Below are 14,887 nucleotides of genomic sequence, written 5' to 3'. Positions count from 1 at the left end.
GCTTAAGGGACCTCCCTGGAGACCCCCAAGTGGCTCCTCTGAGTAACGGGGGCTGGTCATGGATGTTGAGTCACCTGGAGGGGGATTGTGTGGAGGGGCCAGCCTTGGTCCTCCCACCTGCCCCAGGTGGCCTGTGGTCCTGGGTTGGCTGCCACCTCTCAGGGCCTCAGTCTCCCCGTCTGCACTGGAGCAGGTGGGCACACTTGACCCCACAGCTTGGCAATGCCTGGCCACACTGCAGGGGCTGAGGGGGTGACCAGCCCTTCCTCTGATGCCCACCACACCCTGGGGACAGCTCAGAGCCCAGCCGCTCCTGGGGGCCTGGTCCATGCCTGTCCCTGGCCCCACACCCTGCAGTCTGGTGGCAGCTGCTGCACTCGCACCCGGAATGTCCCAGAAATCCCCAAACCTCAGCTGACCCCATGGGGGAAAGAGGGCTGGAACCTGCCCCCTCTCATCCCCTCCAAGGCGCAGATCCACCCTGTCCCCACGCAGTGGGCATACTGAGTGCCCAGCCCTGCCCCGCCCCGCCCAGAGAGGCTGGAACATCAGGAGCTTGGGCCAGTCTGGCCACGCCGTGGAAATAGTGGCCATGCATCGGCCCGGGGAGGCCCCAGGCCTGGTCAGCCGCCAGGTCCTGCCCGCCAGGCTCAGCTTCCCAGCCCTCCCGCTTCCTCTCCCCGCCCGGTTAATCTGCCAGTTCCATCTGTCTTTGTCCTGTTTGTCTATCTGTGTCTCAGTCTGCTCGATCTCTGTCTCTGTCTTGCTATCTCTGTCTCCATCTGCCTCTGTCTCTGCCTATTTGTCTGTCTCTGTCTCTCCATCTCTCTCTCTTTATTTTTAAAATTTTCTTTTATACAGAGACAATCTTGCCATGTTGCCCAGGCTGGTCTTGAACTCCTAGGCTCCAGTGATCCTCCAGCATTGGGCTCTCTAAGTGCTGGGATTACAGGCGTGAAGCACCGTGCCGAGCCAAGAAACATCTCTAAACCCCTCTTTTCCTCCCAGCAGTGACTGTGAAGGGCTCTGGGGACAAATCCCTTTGTGAAAGGATCTTCTGGATGATGTCATGGATTTGGGCCCCCTCTTGCTGGAGGTCACTGGGTGGTACTTCTTGGCCATCCAGCCAATAGCAACAAGCCGGCACTGTGATGACGTCACCATCGCCCCCACTGTCTCCTCAGGTCCCAAGGAGCAAGAGGCTTGCACCGTTCCTCTCTAATCTGAGATGGATTTTGTGGGTTTGCCTGGGAGGAGGGTTTTTTTTTTTTTTTTTAAGCAAGAATCTGCTTAAGCCATACACCCATCTCATTAGGATTAGTTTTGTTAATCTATAGATCCACTTATTCGGCCGCACGCCAGCCTCCGAGTGTCCCAAACACGAAGTCAAAGGGTGAGCAGAGCACCTCGGGCTGGCCCTCCTCCCCTGGGAGGATCCTCCTCTCCCGTGGGACAGAGACAGCTATGACTCAGCGGCAGCCTGCCGGGCACAGTTCCAATCACCTCATGGCCTGTTCTGTGTCTCCTCCCAGAGGAGGAGGGGGAAACTGAGGCCTCAGGACAGGGGCAGCTGGCACAGAGCCATACATCCAGGACCTCAGATACATGCGATTGCTCCAGACCCCCACCAGCACAAGCCAGGCAAATCTGTACATTCAATGTTAGCAAAGTTTGTTTGTTTGTTTTTTACAGAGAGGGTCTCACTGTGTTGCCCAGGCTAGTCTTGAACTCGAGCCGAAGTGGTCCTCCTGCCTCAGCCTCCCAAAGTGCTGGGATTACAGGCGTGAGCCACTGCTACTGGCCTGCAAAGTTTTTGTTTGTTTGGAGGGTGTTGCTTTGTCACCCAGGCTGGAGAACAGTGACACAATCATGACTCACTGCAGCCTCCACTTCCTGGGCTCAAGCGATCCTTCTGCCTCAACCTCCCAAGTAGCTGGGATGGCAGGCATGCACCACTACACCCAGCTTTTTTTTTTTTTTTGGAGACAGAGTTTTGCTCTTTCGCCCAGGCTGGAGTGCAGTGGCATGATCTCAGCTCATTGCAACCTCTGCCTTCCAGGCTCAAGCGATTCTCCTGCCTCAGCCTCCTGAGTAGCTGGGATTACAGGCGCCCGCCACCACACCTGGCTAATTTTTGTATTACTATTAAAGAGGGGATTTCACCGTGTTGGCCAGGCTGGTCTCGAACTCCTGATCTCGTGATCTGCCTGCATCGGCTTCCCAAAGTGCTGGGATTACTGACGTGAGCCACGGCGCCCGGCCACATCCGGCTAATTTTTTTTTTAATTTCTGATTATTGTAGAGATGGCCACTGTGTTGCCCTGGCTGGTCTTGAACTCCTGGCCACAAGTGATCCTCCTGCCTCGGCTGTTTCATTCTTACTTTATAGAAAAGAATAACTTAAAATGAAAGTGTTATTTATTTTTTTCTCACGTAAGTAAATGATCTTGTGCATCCACTCCAGAGGCCACTAGATTAGTATGTTTGATGCCTGTTTCCCATCCAGACTGATTTCTGAGAAGCAGGAGGAAAGAAATGAATTCCTCAATGAGTGAAAAGAAAGAACCTCATTTTCCAGATGGGGCCCTGAGTGAGGCTCAGAGAGGTTCAGGAACTTACCCCAGGGCACACATCGAGGGAGCAACAGAGCCTGGGGGCCGAGGGCAGGGCCACCCTGCAGGGCCTGCAGGGCCCCATCAGCACTCAGGTTGCAAAGTGAGGACTCACGGAGGAGGAGGTGCCCCCAAGGCATAAGACGCCTCCCCCACTGCCCATCAGCCCAGATGGCCACCCGAGCTGTCAGTGAGAGGACGCTCTGCTTGGCTAAGCCGCTGTTGTTTGGGATTTTCTGTCTCTCGAATCCTAAAGGGTAGAGTCTGCTTATCGATGCCGCCCTCGCCCCTACAGTCGGGGAAACCAGAGCCTGGAGGGCGGTGCTGTAAGAGTGATCCCAGTCACCATGGCAGTCCAAGGGCCACCTTCCATGCCATCACTTTAGGAGTTTGCTGTGAGGTTAGCCTCGTCAGCAAACTCGAGGCTGGCTCCCTGTCCTCTTGCTCAGGGACCAACCCTGGGCACTACTGGGGAGGACTCTGGGGGATTATCTTGAGAGCACTCTCAGGGAGACTATCTGGGGAGCACTCTCGGGGGAGCACTCCAAGGAGTACTCCTTGGGAGCATATCTGGGGAGCACTCTCGGGGGGAAACATCAGGGGAGCAGCATTGGGAGCACTTTCAGGGAGTACTGAGCACATGCTTGGGGAGCACTCTCAAGGAGCACTCAGGGCACATACTTGAACATTCTCAGGGCACATACTTGAACATTCTCAGGGCACATACTTGGGGAGCACCCTCTGGGGAGTACTCCAGGGAGTACTCTCAGGGAGCATATGTGAGGAGGAGCATCAGGGAGCACTCTCGTAGGAGCACTGCCTTAGTCTCCTTGCTGGCCACTGGCTTCACTGGCATCAGAAGCAATTCCACAAGCCCAGCCGCTCCTGTCCTCCCTGGTTCCCCACAGGACACTGCCATCCCCTCGGTGGGAATGGGCTTCTATTCTGGGGTTTGCATTCCCATGGTGCCAAGTCCGTCCTGATAAGATCCTCAAGGATTGCTGACCATCCACGTCCCCACAGGGTGGGCCTCAAACCCAGGCTGTGAATTCAGGGAAGTGGGAAGCAGAACTTCCTGGGTGTCCCTAGATGGTGCCTTCCCCCCACCCACTACACATGCACACACACACACACACACACACACACACAAACACCACTTCCATGGCATCAGGAGAGAGTCTGGTCCTTCAGCAAGGTCACACTCTTCTCCACGTGGCCCCAGCCAATGCCCAGGCGAGACCTGGCCATCTCTGCCCCACGCGGGACTCTCTCATGGGCCGTGCTGGCTCCAGCATCGAAGTCTAACAGCTCCCTGCCACATTTCGTTCCCTCTGTGCTCCTTCCCCAGTGTCACTCCTCCCTCAACCCCCGAAGAACCCCTTTGCCTTCCGCAGTCCTTCTCAGCATCTGCTTCCTGAACAACCCAACCTCCGTTCTGCACCGGCCCGGTCACCCCACTGAAACTGGCAACTCCTGCTTCCACCCAACCTCATCATGGGACCTAAAAGCAGCCCAGCCCCCAATGCTGTCCTCCCCAAGGCTCGGCTCTGCCCAGGAACCCGCTGCCTGCTCCCATCCCTGGTCCCTTAGGCCCACGGCATCTGCTCTCTCGGGACCGTGCTCCCCCCGCACCAGTCGGCCGCCTTGGGCTCTCAGGAGACAAAGCCAGCCATCCCTCAGTTTCCACTTCACCCCTTCCCAAGGCAGTAAGCTTGGGGGCAGCTCGAATCAGTGGGAGGACAAACCAAGGGGGATCTCAGACTCATCACGATGCACTCGCACATAAACCCCTCATCTCACGCAGTCAATTACAAGCCCTGGGAAGTGGGGGCAGGCGAGGCCCAGGAGGCCCCGGGGAGGCCAAGCCTAGGGGCACATTCTCTGAATCCTGAAGAATGAGCAGAAGCAACAGACTCAGCAAGGTGGGGGCTCCAGGCAGAGGGAACAGCTTGTGCAAAGGCCCTAGGGCAGGCCAAGGACAGAACACTTAAGGCATGGAAAGGAGGCGAGCATGGCTGGGAGCAAAGGACAGAGGAAGGAGGTTGGGAGGTGAGAAGGGACAGCCCCGGGTGCTGAGACTCAGAACAGAATGGGGCAGTCCCCTTTTTTTGTTTGTCTGAGACAGAGCCTCACTCTGTCATCCAGGTTGGAGTGCAGTGGTGCAATCTCGGCTCACTTCAACCTCCATCTCCCTGGTTCAAATGATTCTCCCACCTCAGCCTCCCCAGTAGCTGGGATTACAGGTGCATGCCACCATGCCTAGCTAATTTTTGTGTTTTTAGTAGAGATGGAGATTCACCTTGTTGGCCAGGCTGGTCTTGAACTCCTGACCTCAAGTGATCCACCTGTCTTGGCCTCCCAAAGTGCTGGGATTACAGATGTGAGCCACTGCACCTGGCCTAGGACTGTCCCCTCTAAGAACACACAGACTTGTGGGTGATGGTCAGAGGACAGCTCAGATGAGCTCAGCTCAGGTCAGTTCCACAGGAGTCGCTATACTACATTTTACAAAGGGATTGGGGGGACTCTGTGGGCACCATAAAATTAGATCTGTCCCATTCCATGGCAGCTGTGTGGTGTGGGTACCACAGAATGGGTAACTACTCTAAGCAAATCAAGGTGTTCTCATTCCCCTGGTCAGAGCAATTGGTTCAGTAGTAGGAATAAACAAGGAATCCCACAGTCCAGTTTGCTGGTAGCTATTCTAAACTGAGTCCTTAGAGATGTGAGTAAGCTGCTGGATCAATCCTGACCTGAAGCCTACACTACCACTGCACATTTTCCATTACACCAAATTCCCTTCATTGTGAAGTTGTTTCGAGCTAGGTTTTTTATTATTTGCTACCAAACACATCCTGCTACAGGCGGTGGGAGTGAGTTCCTGCAGAAACTCAGTGGAGCATTGAGGCCACCTTGGAAGCCATACACAGCAGTCTCCAGATGGCAGCAAGCTAGAGAATGACTCTGCAGTGTCAGGGAGGGTTAAGCTGTATTTTTAAAAGCAACGGAAGGCCCGGGAAATGCAGCTTTTAGATAGCAAAGGCCTGTGATGCCCCAAGTGGCCCCCATCAGCCAGGAGTGGGTGTTTTGGAGGGAAGAGGTGGCTGGCCTGGGGAATGGGTCCGGGCCTCCGAGTTCACCAGATCTCCAGGCCACATTGTGGCACAAGCCATCCCTGTCGCTGCGCCTGGCTGGCCTGGGCCCACAGCCTGCTTCGCCGGGGAAAGGAACCCCTGCCTCGACAGAGCCTCCGTCCAATTTGCTCAGTGAGAGCGCTGCCAGCTTCCTCACTCACACAGCCCAGCTGGAGAACTGCCCACAAGTTAAAAAATATTTCTTTCCAGCAGACATCGCTCCTGCGGATTCAAGCCTTATCTTTCTCTTCCAGAGGAGAGTTGTTCATTTCACTTCCTAAAAAAAAAAAACCCCAAAACCTTAAACCACAAACTGAAAAGCAGGTGGAACCGTTTCAGGATTTGGCTGAAGTTTGTCTCAGAGCTGATAAGGGACAGTCAGTTGTTTCTGGGCAACACAGCAGTGAACTGGCAGCAAGATGGGGGTCCACACTATCCCCCAATAAAATGACCCCCCAAGGCCTTGCTCTGTATAGAGAGGTTTCTGGCCAGTCATAGTGGCTCACGCCTGTAATCCCAGCATTTTGGGAGGCCGAGGCAAGTGGATTGCTTGAGGTCAGGAGTTCGAGACCAGCCTGGGCAACATGGCGAAACCCCGTCTCTACTAAAAATACAAAAATTGGCCAGGCGCGGTGGTTGATGCCTGTAATCCCAGCACTTTGGGAGGCCGAGGCAGACGGATCAGGAGGTCAGGAGTTCGAGACCAGCCTGACCTACATGGTGAAACCCCATCTCTACTAAAAATACAAAAATTAGCCAGGCATTGTGGCGTCCACTTGTAATCCCAGCTACTCAGGAGGCTGAGGCAGGAGAATCGCTTGAACTCGGGAGGCAGAGGTTGCAGTGAGTCAAGATTGTGCCACTGCACTCCAGCCTGGATAACAGAGTGAGACTCCATCCCCCCCCAAAAAAAACAAATTAGCTGGGCGTGGTGGCACATGCCTATAGTCCCAGCTACTTGGGAGGCTGAGGCACGAGAATCACTTGAACCCGGAGGCAAACAACACCTTAACAGAGCAGAAATGCCAACGCTGGCTGCTGGGTTGGCAGGGCTGTTTTTGTTTTTTTTTTTTTTTTGAGACGGAATCTCGCTCAGTCGCCCAGGCTGGAGTGCAGTGGCCAGATCTCAGCTCACTGCAAGCTCCACCTCCTGGGTTCACGCCATTCTCCTGCCTCAGCCTCCCAAGTAGCTGGGACTACAGGCGCCCGCCGCCACGCCCGGCTAATGTTTTTTTTGCATTTTTAGTAGAAACGGGGTTTCACCATGTTAGCCATGATGGTCTCGATCTCATGACCTCGTGATCTGCCCGCCTCGGCCTCCCAAAGTGCTGAGATTACAGGCATGAGCCACTGTGCCCGGCCCATGGCAGGGCATTTTGAAAGCAAGCGTGGGCTGCTTGTGGTGGCTGACAGCTGTAACCCCAGCACTTTGGGAAGCCAAGTTGGGAGGACTGGTTGAGCCCAGGAGTTTGAGATGAGCCTGGGCAACATTGTGAGACCCCTCCACCCCCAACCACCACTACACAAAATTAGCTGGGCATGGTGGTATCTAGCTATAGTCACAGCTACTAAGGAGGCTGAGGGGGGAGGACTGCCTGAGGCCAGGAATTCGAGGCTGCAGTGAGACGTGATCATGCCATTGCACTCCAGTCTGGATGACGGAGCAAGACACTGTCTCAAGAAAGAAAGGAAAAAAAAAACATAAAGAGAAGAAAAGAAAACAAAAGTGTGACCTACTCCAGAACTCAGGCCGGGGGTAGGATTTTACCAGACACAGGTCTGCAGAGATGGACCACAGGGCTCTGGCCTTGGCTCAGCCCCAGTACAGTCAAAAATCAACAAATAGCACAAGGGGCCAGGCATGGTGGCTCATGCCTGCAGTCCTAGCACTTTGGGAGGCCAAGGCGGGTGGATCACCTGAGGTCAGGAATTTGAGATCAGCCTGACTAACATGGTGAAAACCCATCTCTATTAAAAATACAAGAACTGGCCGGGCGCGGTGGCTCAAGCCTGTAACCCCAGCACTTTGGGAGGCCGAGATGGGCGGATCACGAGGTCAGGAGATCGAGACCATCCTGGCTAACACGGTGAAACCCTGTCTCTACTAAGAAATACAAAAAAATAGCCGGGCGAGGTGGCGGGCGCCTGTAGTCCCAGCTACTCGGGAGGCTGAGGCCGGAGAATGGCGTGAACCCGGGAGGCGGAGCTTGCAGTGAGCTGAGATCCGGCCACTGCACTCCAGCCTGGGCTACAGAGCGAGACTCCGTCTCAAAAAAAAAAAAAAAAATACAAGAACTTAGCCAGGTACGGTGGCTCACTCCTGTAATCCCAGTACTTTGGGAGGCCGCGGAGGGCAGATCACGAGGTCAGGAGATCGAGACCGTCCTGGCTAACAAGGTGAAACCCCATTTCTACTAAAAAAAAAAAAAAAACACAAAAATTAGCCGGGTGTGGTGGCGTGTGCCTGTAGTCCCAGCTACTTGGGAGGCAGAGGCAGAAGAATGGTGTGAACCCAGGAGGTGGAGCTTGTAGTGAGCCGAGATCACACCACTGCACTCCAGCCTGGGCGACAGAGTGAGACTCTATCTCAAAAAAAAAAAAAAAAAAAAACACTTAGCCAGGCATGGTGGCGTGCACCTGTAATCCCAGCTACTCAGGAGGCTGAGGCGGGAGAATCACTTGAGCCCGGGAGGCGGAGGCTGTAGTGAGCTGAGATCACACCGTCGTACTCCGGCCTGGGCAGCAGAATGACACTCTGTCTCTAAATAAATAAATAAATGGCACAAAGGCATAGCAGTCACCTGATGAAACAGGCAACCTTTCAGCCAGGCACAGTGGCTCATGGTTGTAATCTCAACACTTTGGGAGGCTGAGGCGGAAGGACTGCTTGAGGCCAGGAGTTCAAGACCAGCCTGGACAACATAGTAAGACCCCCATCTCTACAAAAAATAAGTATAGTGGTGCATGCCTGTAGTCCCACCTACTTGGGAGGCTGAGGCAGAAGAATCACTTGAACCTGGGAGGTGGAGGTTGCCATGAGCCAGGATCGCACTTCAGCCTGAGCGACAGAGCGAGTGAGACTCGGTCTCCAAAAAAACAAACACACAAAAAAGACAGTGCCTGACACACAGTGAAATAGGGCTACTATTAACTGTTAGACATTGTAAAACTTAATATAATCATGAAACACTTTGCAAACACAAAGGCCAACAGCTGAAGACACAGGGATACCATGAGTCTGTCATTCCCATGCCCCTTCCTTCCCGAACTCCCTCAAATAATGCCTCAATTCATAACTTTGTTTTTTTATTTTTTGAGACAGGTTCTCGCTCTGTCACCCAGGGTGACAATCTCCGCCCATCGCAACCTCTGCCTCCTGGGTTCAAGTGATTCTCATGCCTCAGCCTCCCGAGCAGCTGGGGTCACCAGCGCGTGCCATGACACTGGCTAATTTTTGTATTTTTAGTAGAGACGGGGTTTCACCATGTTGGCCAGGCTGGTCTTGAACCCCCTGACCCCAAGCGATCTGTCCACCTCAGCCTCCCAAAGCCCTGGGATTACAGGAGTGAGCCACCACACCCGGCCTAAATCCTAATCTGATGGCAGAGGCTTGGGACATGCACCCAGGCCTCCATCCCAAGCCCTGCCTCGCTGTCTGCAAACTGCCGCCCCTCTGCAGTTCAGAAACATTTGTTCCACTGGCTGCAAGGGTGTTCTCATCTCCCTTCATCCCTCACCATATTTTTTGTTTTGTGAAAGCTGCACAGTTCTGAAGTAATCGTGCTACTGGGAAACAGGGCTGAGAGTCTCGTTTGTTCAAAGAAAATCTTTTCCTTCCACACACAAGTGCTGTGTTTGCGCCATAAATCGCCTTCTGCATTAGGTCCCTGCCAGCCTTTCTCCTGGTGCCCAACCCTCCCAAGAAGGGCTCCAGTCCTGCATTCCCAGGGTGGCGGGTGGCTGCAAACACAGCCGGACCTGAGCCCAGCTCAGCAGCTCAGGGACACGTCAGAGAATAACAAGGGCAGGAATTCACATTTATTGTGCACCTACTATGTGCTGGGCACTGCACTGGGCACTTCCTTAATCAGTTACATTTTCTTCCTTCCAGCCAGGCACGGTGGCTTATACCTGTAATCCCAGCACTTTGGCAGGTTGAGGCCAGAGGATTGCTTGAGCCCAGGAGTTCCAGACCAGCCTGGGCAACACACTCGATTGATGCAAAAGTAATTGTGATTTTTGCCATTAAAAGTAATGGCAAGAACCACCTTTACTTTTGCACCAACCTAATTGCAAGACGCCGTCCCTACAAAAAAATTTAAATTACCAGGTGTGGTGGTGAGTGCCTATAATCCAAGCTACTTGGGAGGCTGAAGTGGGAGGATTAATTACACCCAGGAGGTCAAGGCTGCAGTGAGCTATGATCATGCCGCTACACTCCGGCCTAGGCAACAGAGCAAGACTCTGTCTCTAAAAGAAACGAAATTGGCCGGGCGCAGTGGCTCATGCCTGTAATCCCAGGACTTCGGGAGGCCAAGGTGGGCAGATCACCTGAGGTCATGAGTTCGAGACCAGCCTGGCCAATATAGTGAAACTCCATTTCTACTAAAAATACAAACATTGGCCAGGCATGGTAACGGGTGCTTGTAGTCCCAGCTACTCGAGAGGCTGAGGCAGGAGAATCACTTGAACCTGGGAGGCAGAGGTTGCAGTGAGCCAAGATTATGCCACTACACTCTACCCTGGGCGACAGTGCAAGACTCCGTCTCAAAAGAAAAAAAAAAAAGAAACAAAATTAAGAAACAAAATTAGCTGGGCACAGTGGTTCACTTCAGTAATCCCAGCACTTCGGGGGACTGAAGCAGGCAGATCACCTGAGGTCGAGTTCGAGACTAGCCTGGCCAACACGGTGAAGCCTCGTCTCTAAAATTAGCCAGCATGGTAGCACACACCTGTAATCCCAGCTACTCAGGAGGCTAAGGAGGGAAATGGCTTGAACCCAGGAGGTGGAGGTTGCAGTGAGCCAAGATCACGCCACTGCATTCCAGCCTGGGCAACAGAGTGAGACTTGGTCTCCAAAAAAGATAAAACAAAAGAAACGAAATCCTCACAGGACACCGTGAGGTGGGTCCCTCCATCATTATCTCATTTTACAGAGAAAAAACGAAAGTATTCACTTGCCCGAGGCCAGGACAGGAAGCCAGGCATCACCTACCCCACCATGGGTACCCACTGGCACATTGGGAGATGAATTCATCTCCTGTTGGCACGCATTTCCTTTTTACATAAAACAGAATCCGTCACTATGTCACAAGCCACGGCAGAGGGAGGCCCCGGGCTGGGTCAGGCATTGCAGGCCAGCTCGCTGTGGATTGCAGCCAAATGAGGTTGAGAAACGATATTTTCACCTGCAGTTCTCAAATGCTTGCTCTCAGGAATCTCCGTTCTCTTACTGAGGACCTAGCCGCAAATGACATCTTAATAGCAATATGAAAATAATGGCCAGGCCCGGTGGCTCAAACCTGTAATCCCAGCACTTTGGGAGGCCGAGACGGGCGGATCACGAGGTCAGGAGATCGAGACCATCCTGGCTAACACGGTGAAACACCGTCTCTACTAAAAAAAATACAAAAAACTAGCCGGGCGAGGTGGCGGGCGCCTGTAGTCCCAGCTACTCGGGAGGCTGAGGCAGGAGAACGGCGTAAACCCGGGAGGCGGAGCTTGCAGTGAGCTGAGATCCGGCCACTGCACTCCAGCCTGGGCAACAGAGCGAGACTCCGTCTCAAAAAACATAAAAAATAAAAAAATAAAATAATTTTGACTTTACAGACTCACTGAGGGGATCTCAGGGACACCCTTCCTGGCTGGCGAACCATAACTCTAAAACAATCATCTAGGCCGGGCGCGGTGGCTCAAGCCTGTAATCCCTGCACTTTGGGAGGCCGAGACGGGCGGATCACAAGGTCAGGAGATCGAGACCATCCTGGCTAACATGGTGAAACCCCGTCTCTACTAAAAAATACAAAAAACTAGCCGGGCGCGGTGGCGGGTGCCTGTAGTCCTGGCTACTCGGGAGGCTGAGGCAGGAGAATCGCTTGAACCCAGGAGGCGGAGCTTGTAGTGAGCTGAGATCTGGTCACTGCACTCCGGCCTGGGTGACAGAGCGAGACTCTGTCTCAAAAAAAAAAAAAAAAAAAAGAAAAAAAAAAAACAATCATCTTTGGCCGGGCACAGTGGCTCATGCCTGTAATACCGGCACTTTTGGAGGCCTAAGTGGATGGATCACTTGAGGTTAGGAGTTCAAGACCAGCCTGGCCAACTTGGTGAAACGCCATCTCTACTAAAAACAGAAAATTAGCCGGGCATGGTGGCGCACCTATAATCCCAGCGACTTGGGAGGCTGAGGCAGGAGAATCGCTTGAACCTGGGATGCAGAGGTTGCAGTGAGCCGAGATTGTGCCACTGGACTCCACCCTGGGTGACAGAGCGAGACTGTCTCAAAAAAAAAAAATTAAAAATTAAAATTGAAAAAAGTTTAAAAACATTAGACACCAATGATACAACATTAAAAAACAAAGTGAAGGCCAGGCGCGGTGGCTCACGCCTGTAATCCCAGCACTTTGGGAGGCTGAGGCGGGCAGATCACGAGGTCAGGAGATCGAGACCATCCTGGTTAACATGGTGAAACCCTGTCTCTACTAAAAATACAAAAAATTAGCCAGGCGTGGTGGTGGGTGCCTGTAGTCCCAGCTACCCAGGAGGCTGAGGCAGGAGAATGGCGTGAACCCGGGAGGTGGAGCTTGCAGTGAGCCAAGATTGCACCACTGCACTCCAGCCTGGGCGACAGAGCGAGACTCAGTCTCAAAAAAATAAATAAATAAATAAATAAACAAAACAAATGACCAGTAAGCACACACAAAGAAGCCCAATCTTATTAACCATCAGGGAAATACAAATCAGAAGTATCATGAGATACCACCTCACACCTACTAGGATGCCTGTAATCAAACAGATAGAAAATAGCAAGTGTTGGCAAGGACATGAAGATACTGGAACACTCAAATATTGCTGGTGGGAATGTAAAATGGTGCAGCTGCTAAGGAGAACAGGTTGGCATTTCCTGAAAATGTTGCCGTATGACTTAGCAATTTTACTTCCAGTATATATTCAAGAGAATTGAAAACATGTCCACCTAAGAATTTGTACATGAGGGCCAGGGGCAGTGGCTCAGGCCTATAATTCCAGCGCTTTGTGAGGTCAAGGCAGGAGGATCACTTGAGGCCAGGAACTCCAGATCAGCCTGGGCAACATAGCAAGACCTCATCTCCACAAAATATTTAAAATTAGATGGGCGTGGTGGTACGTGCTTATAGTCCCAGCTACTTAGGAGGCTGAGGCAGGAGGATTGCTTGACCCCAGGAGGTCGAGGCTGTAGTGAACCATGATTGTGCCACTGTATTCTATCCTGGGTGACAGGGCGAGACCCTGTCTCAAAACAGAAAAAAAAAAGGTTTTGGAATGGATGGTGATGATTGCACAACAATATAAATCTGTGTCATGCCCCTGAACTACATATATGTGTGTGTGTGTATATATGTGTGTGTGTGTATATATATGTGTGTATACATATACACACACATACTTTTTTTTTTTTTTTTGAGACAGAGAGTTGCTGTGTCGCCCAGGCTTGAGTGCAGTGGCACGATCTTGGCTGACTGCAACCTCCGCCTCCCAAGTTCAAGTGATTCTCCCGCCTCAGCCTCCTGAGTAGCTCGGATTACAGGCACATGCCACCACACCCAGCTAATTTTTGTATTTTCAGTAGAGACGGGGTTTCACCATGTTGGTCAGTCTGGTTTCAAACTCCTGACCTCATGATCCACCCGCCTCAGCCTCCCAATGTGATGGGATTACAGGTGTGAGTCACCATGCCCGGCCTGAACTATGTATTTTTAAATGACTGGCCAGGCACAGTGGCTCAGGCCTGTAATCAGAGCACTTTGGGAAGCCGAGGTGGGCGGACCACGAGGTCAGGAGTTCAAGACCAGCCTGGCCAACACGGTGAAACCCTGTCTCTACTAAAAATACAAAAACTAGCCAGACATTGGTGGAGCACACCTGTAATCCCAGCTATTCAGGAGGTTGAGGCAGGAGAATTGCTTGGACCCAGGAGGCAGAGGTTGCAGTGAGCCAAGATCACGCCACTGGACTCCAGCCCAGGTGACAGAGCAAGACTCCATCTCGAAAATAAAATAAGAATACAAAAATTAGCGGGGCATGGTGGCAGGTGCCTGTAGTCCCAGCTACTTGGCAGGCTGGGGCAGAAGAATTGCTTGAACCCAGAAGGCGAATGTTGCAGTGACCTGAGATGGCACCACTGAACTCCAGCCTGGGTGACAGAGCAAAACTCTTGTCTCAAAAAAAAAAAAAGACTAAGATGGTTGATTTAAAAAAAAAAAAAAAAGTGGGTGGGAGCATGGAACATAGAGTCATATAGTCACATTTGTTTGAATGTTAAAAAAAAAAAAAACTAACAGTGGCCGGGTGCAGTGGCTCATGCCTGTAATCCCAGCACTTTGGGAGGCCGAGGCGGGCAAATCACCAGAGGTTAGGAGTTTGAGACCAGCCTGGCCAACATGGTGAAACCCCATCTTACTAAAAATACAAAAATTAGCCAGTTGTGGTGGCATGCACCTGTCATCTCAGCTACTCGGGAGGCTGAGGCAGGAGAATCACTTGAACCCGGGAGATGGAGGTTGCAGTGAGCAGAGACCGTGCCATTGCACTCCAGCCTGGGTGACAGAACGAAGCTCCATCTCAAAAAATAATAATAATAAAATAAACAACTTTCTTACAATCAAAATAAAAGATCACATCCTATCTAGTTTCTGCAACTTCTCTTTGGGATGAATAGACTGTGAATTATTTTTTGTTTTACCAGATCTATGATAGGTATGATTTTATTGATTATTTTTTTGAGACGGTTGTGCTCTTGTTGCCCAGGCTGGAGTGCAATGGTGCGATCGCAGCTCACTATGACCTCTGCCTCCCGGATTCGAGTGATTCTCCTGCCCCAGCCTCCCAAGTAACTGGGACTACAGGCGCACGCCACCACACACAGCTAATTTTTGTATGTTTACT

General features: G+C 52.2%; 2 protein-coding genes across 4 annotated transcripts in view; both read right to left on the bottom strand.

Annotated features, from left to right (window-relative positions):
* LOC105497366 (F-box and leucine rich repeat protein 18) overlaps positions 1 to 14,887 on the bottom strand; it is an 84,815-nt gene that overhangs the window by 19,533 nt on the left and 50,395 nt on the right. The window contains exon 5 of one of the 3 annotated variants that reach the window (XM_071095383.1): positions 1,302 to 6,023. The exons of the other annotated variants lie outside the window; for them this stretch is intronic. Coding sequence (XP_070951484.1) covers positions 6,017 to 6,023 — 7 coding nt within the window. The 3' untranslated portion in view covers positions 1,302 to 6,016. Of the gene's footprint in view, positions 1 to 1,301; positions 6,024 to 14,887 lie in introns of those variants that run through there. 3 annotated transcript variants of the gene reach the window in all.
* On the bottom strand, positions 7,875 to 13,683 carry LOC139362502 (zinc finger protein ENSP00000375192-like). The gene is made up of 3 exons (XM_071094067.1): positions 13,319 to 13,683; positions 12,737 to 12,744; positions 7,875 to 12,676 (listed from the first exon to the last, which is right to left on the bottom strand). Exons 1-3 carry the CDS (start codon positions 13,384 to 13,386, stop codon positions 12,420 to 12,422), a joined length of 333 nt encoding a protein of 110 aa, XP_070950168.1. The 5' UTR covers positions 13,387 to 13,683; the 3' UTR covers positions 7,875 to 12,419.

This window comes from Macaca nemestrina, chromosome 4 (assembly GCF_043159975.1).
Source record: "Macaca nemestrina isolate mMacNem1 chromosome 4, mMacNem.hap1, whole genome shotgun sequence".
NCBI classification, from domain to species: domain Eukaryota; kingdom Metazoa; phylum Chordata; class Mammalia; order Primates; family Cercopithecidae; genus Macaca; species Macaca nemestrina.
The sequence above is the reverse complement of the archived record's forward strand: the minus strand, read 5'-3'. Positions and strand labels throughout refer to the sequence as shown.

Coding starts and splice junctions, on each gene's coding strand:
- LOC139362502 (XM_071094067.1), bottom strand. CDS start 13,386: ATGTGTGTGTATATGTATACACACATATATATACACACACACACATAT.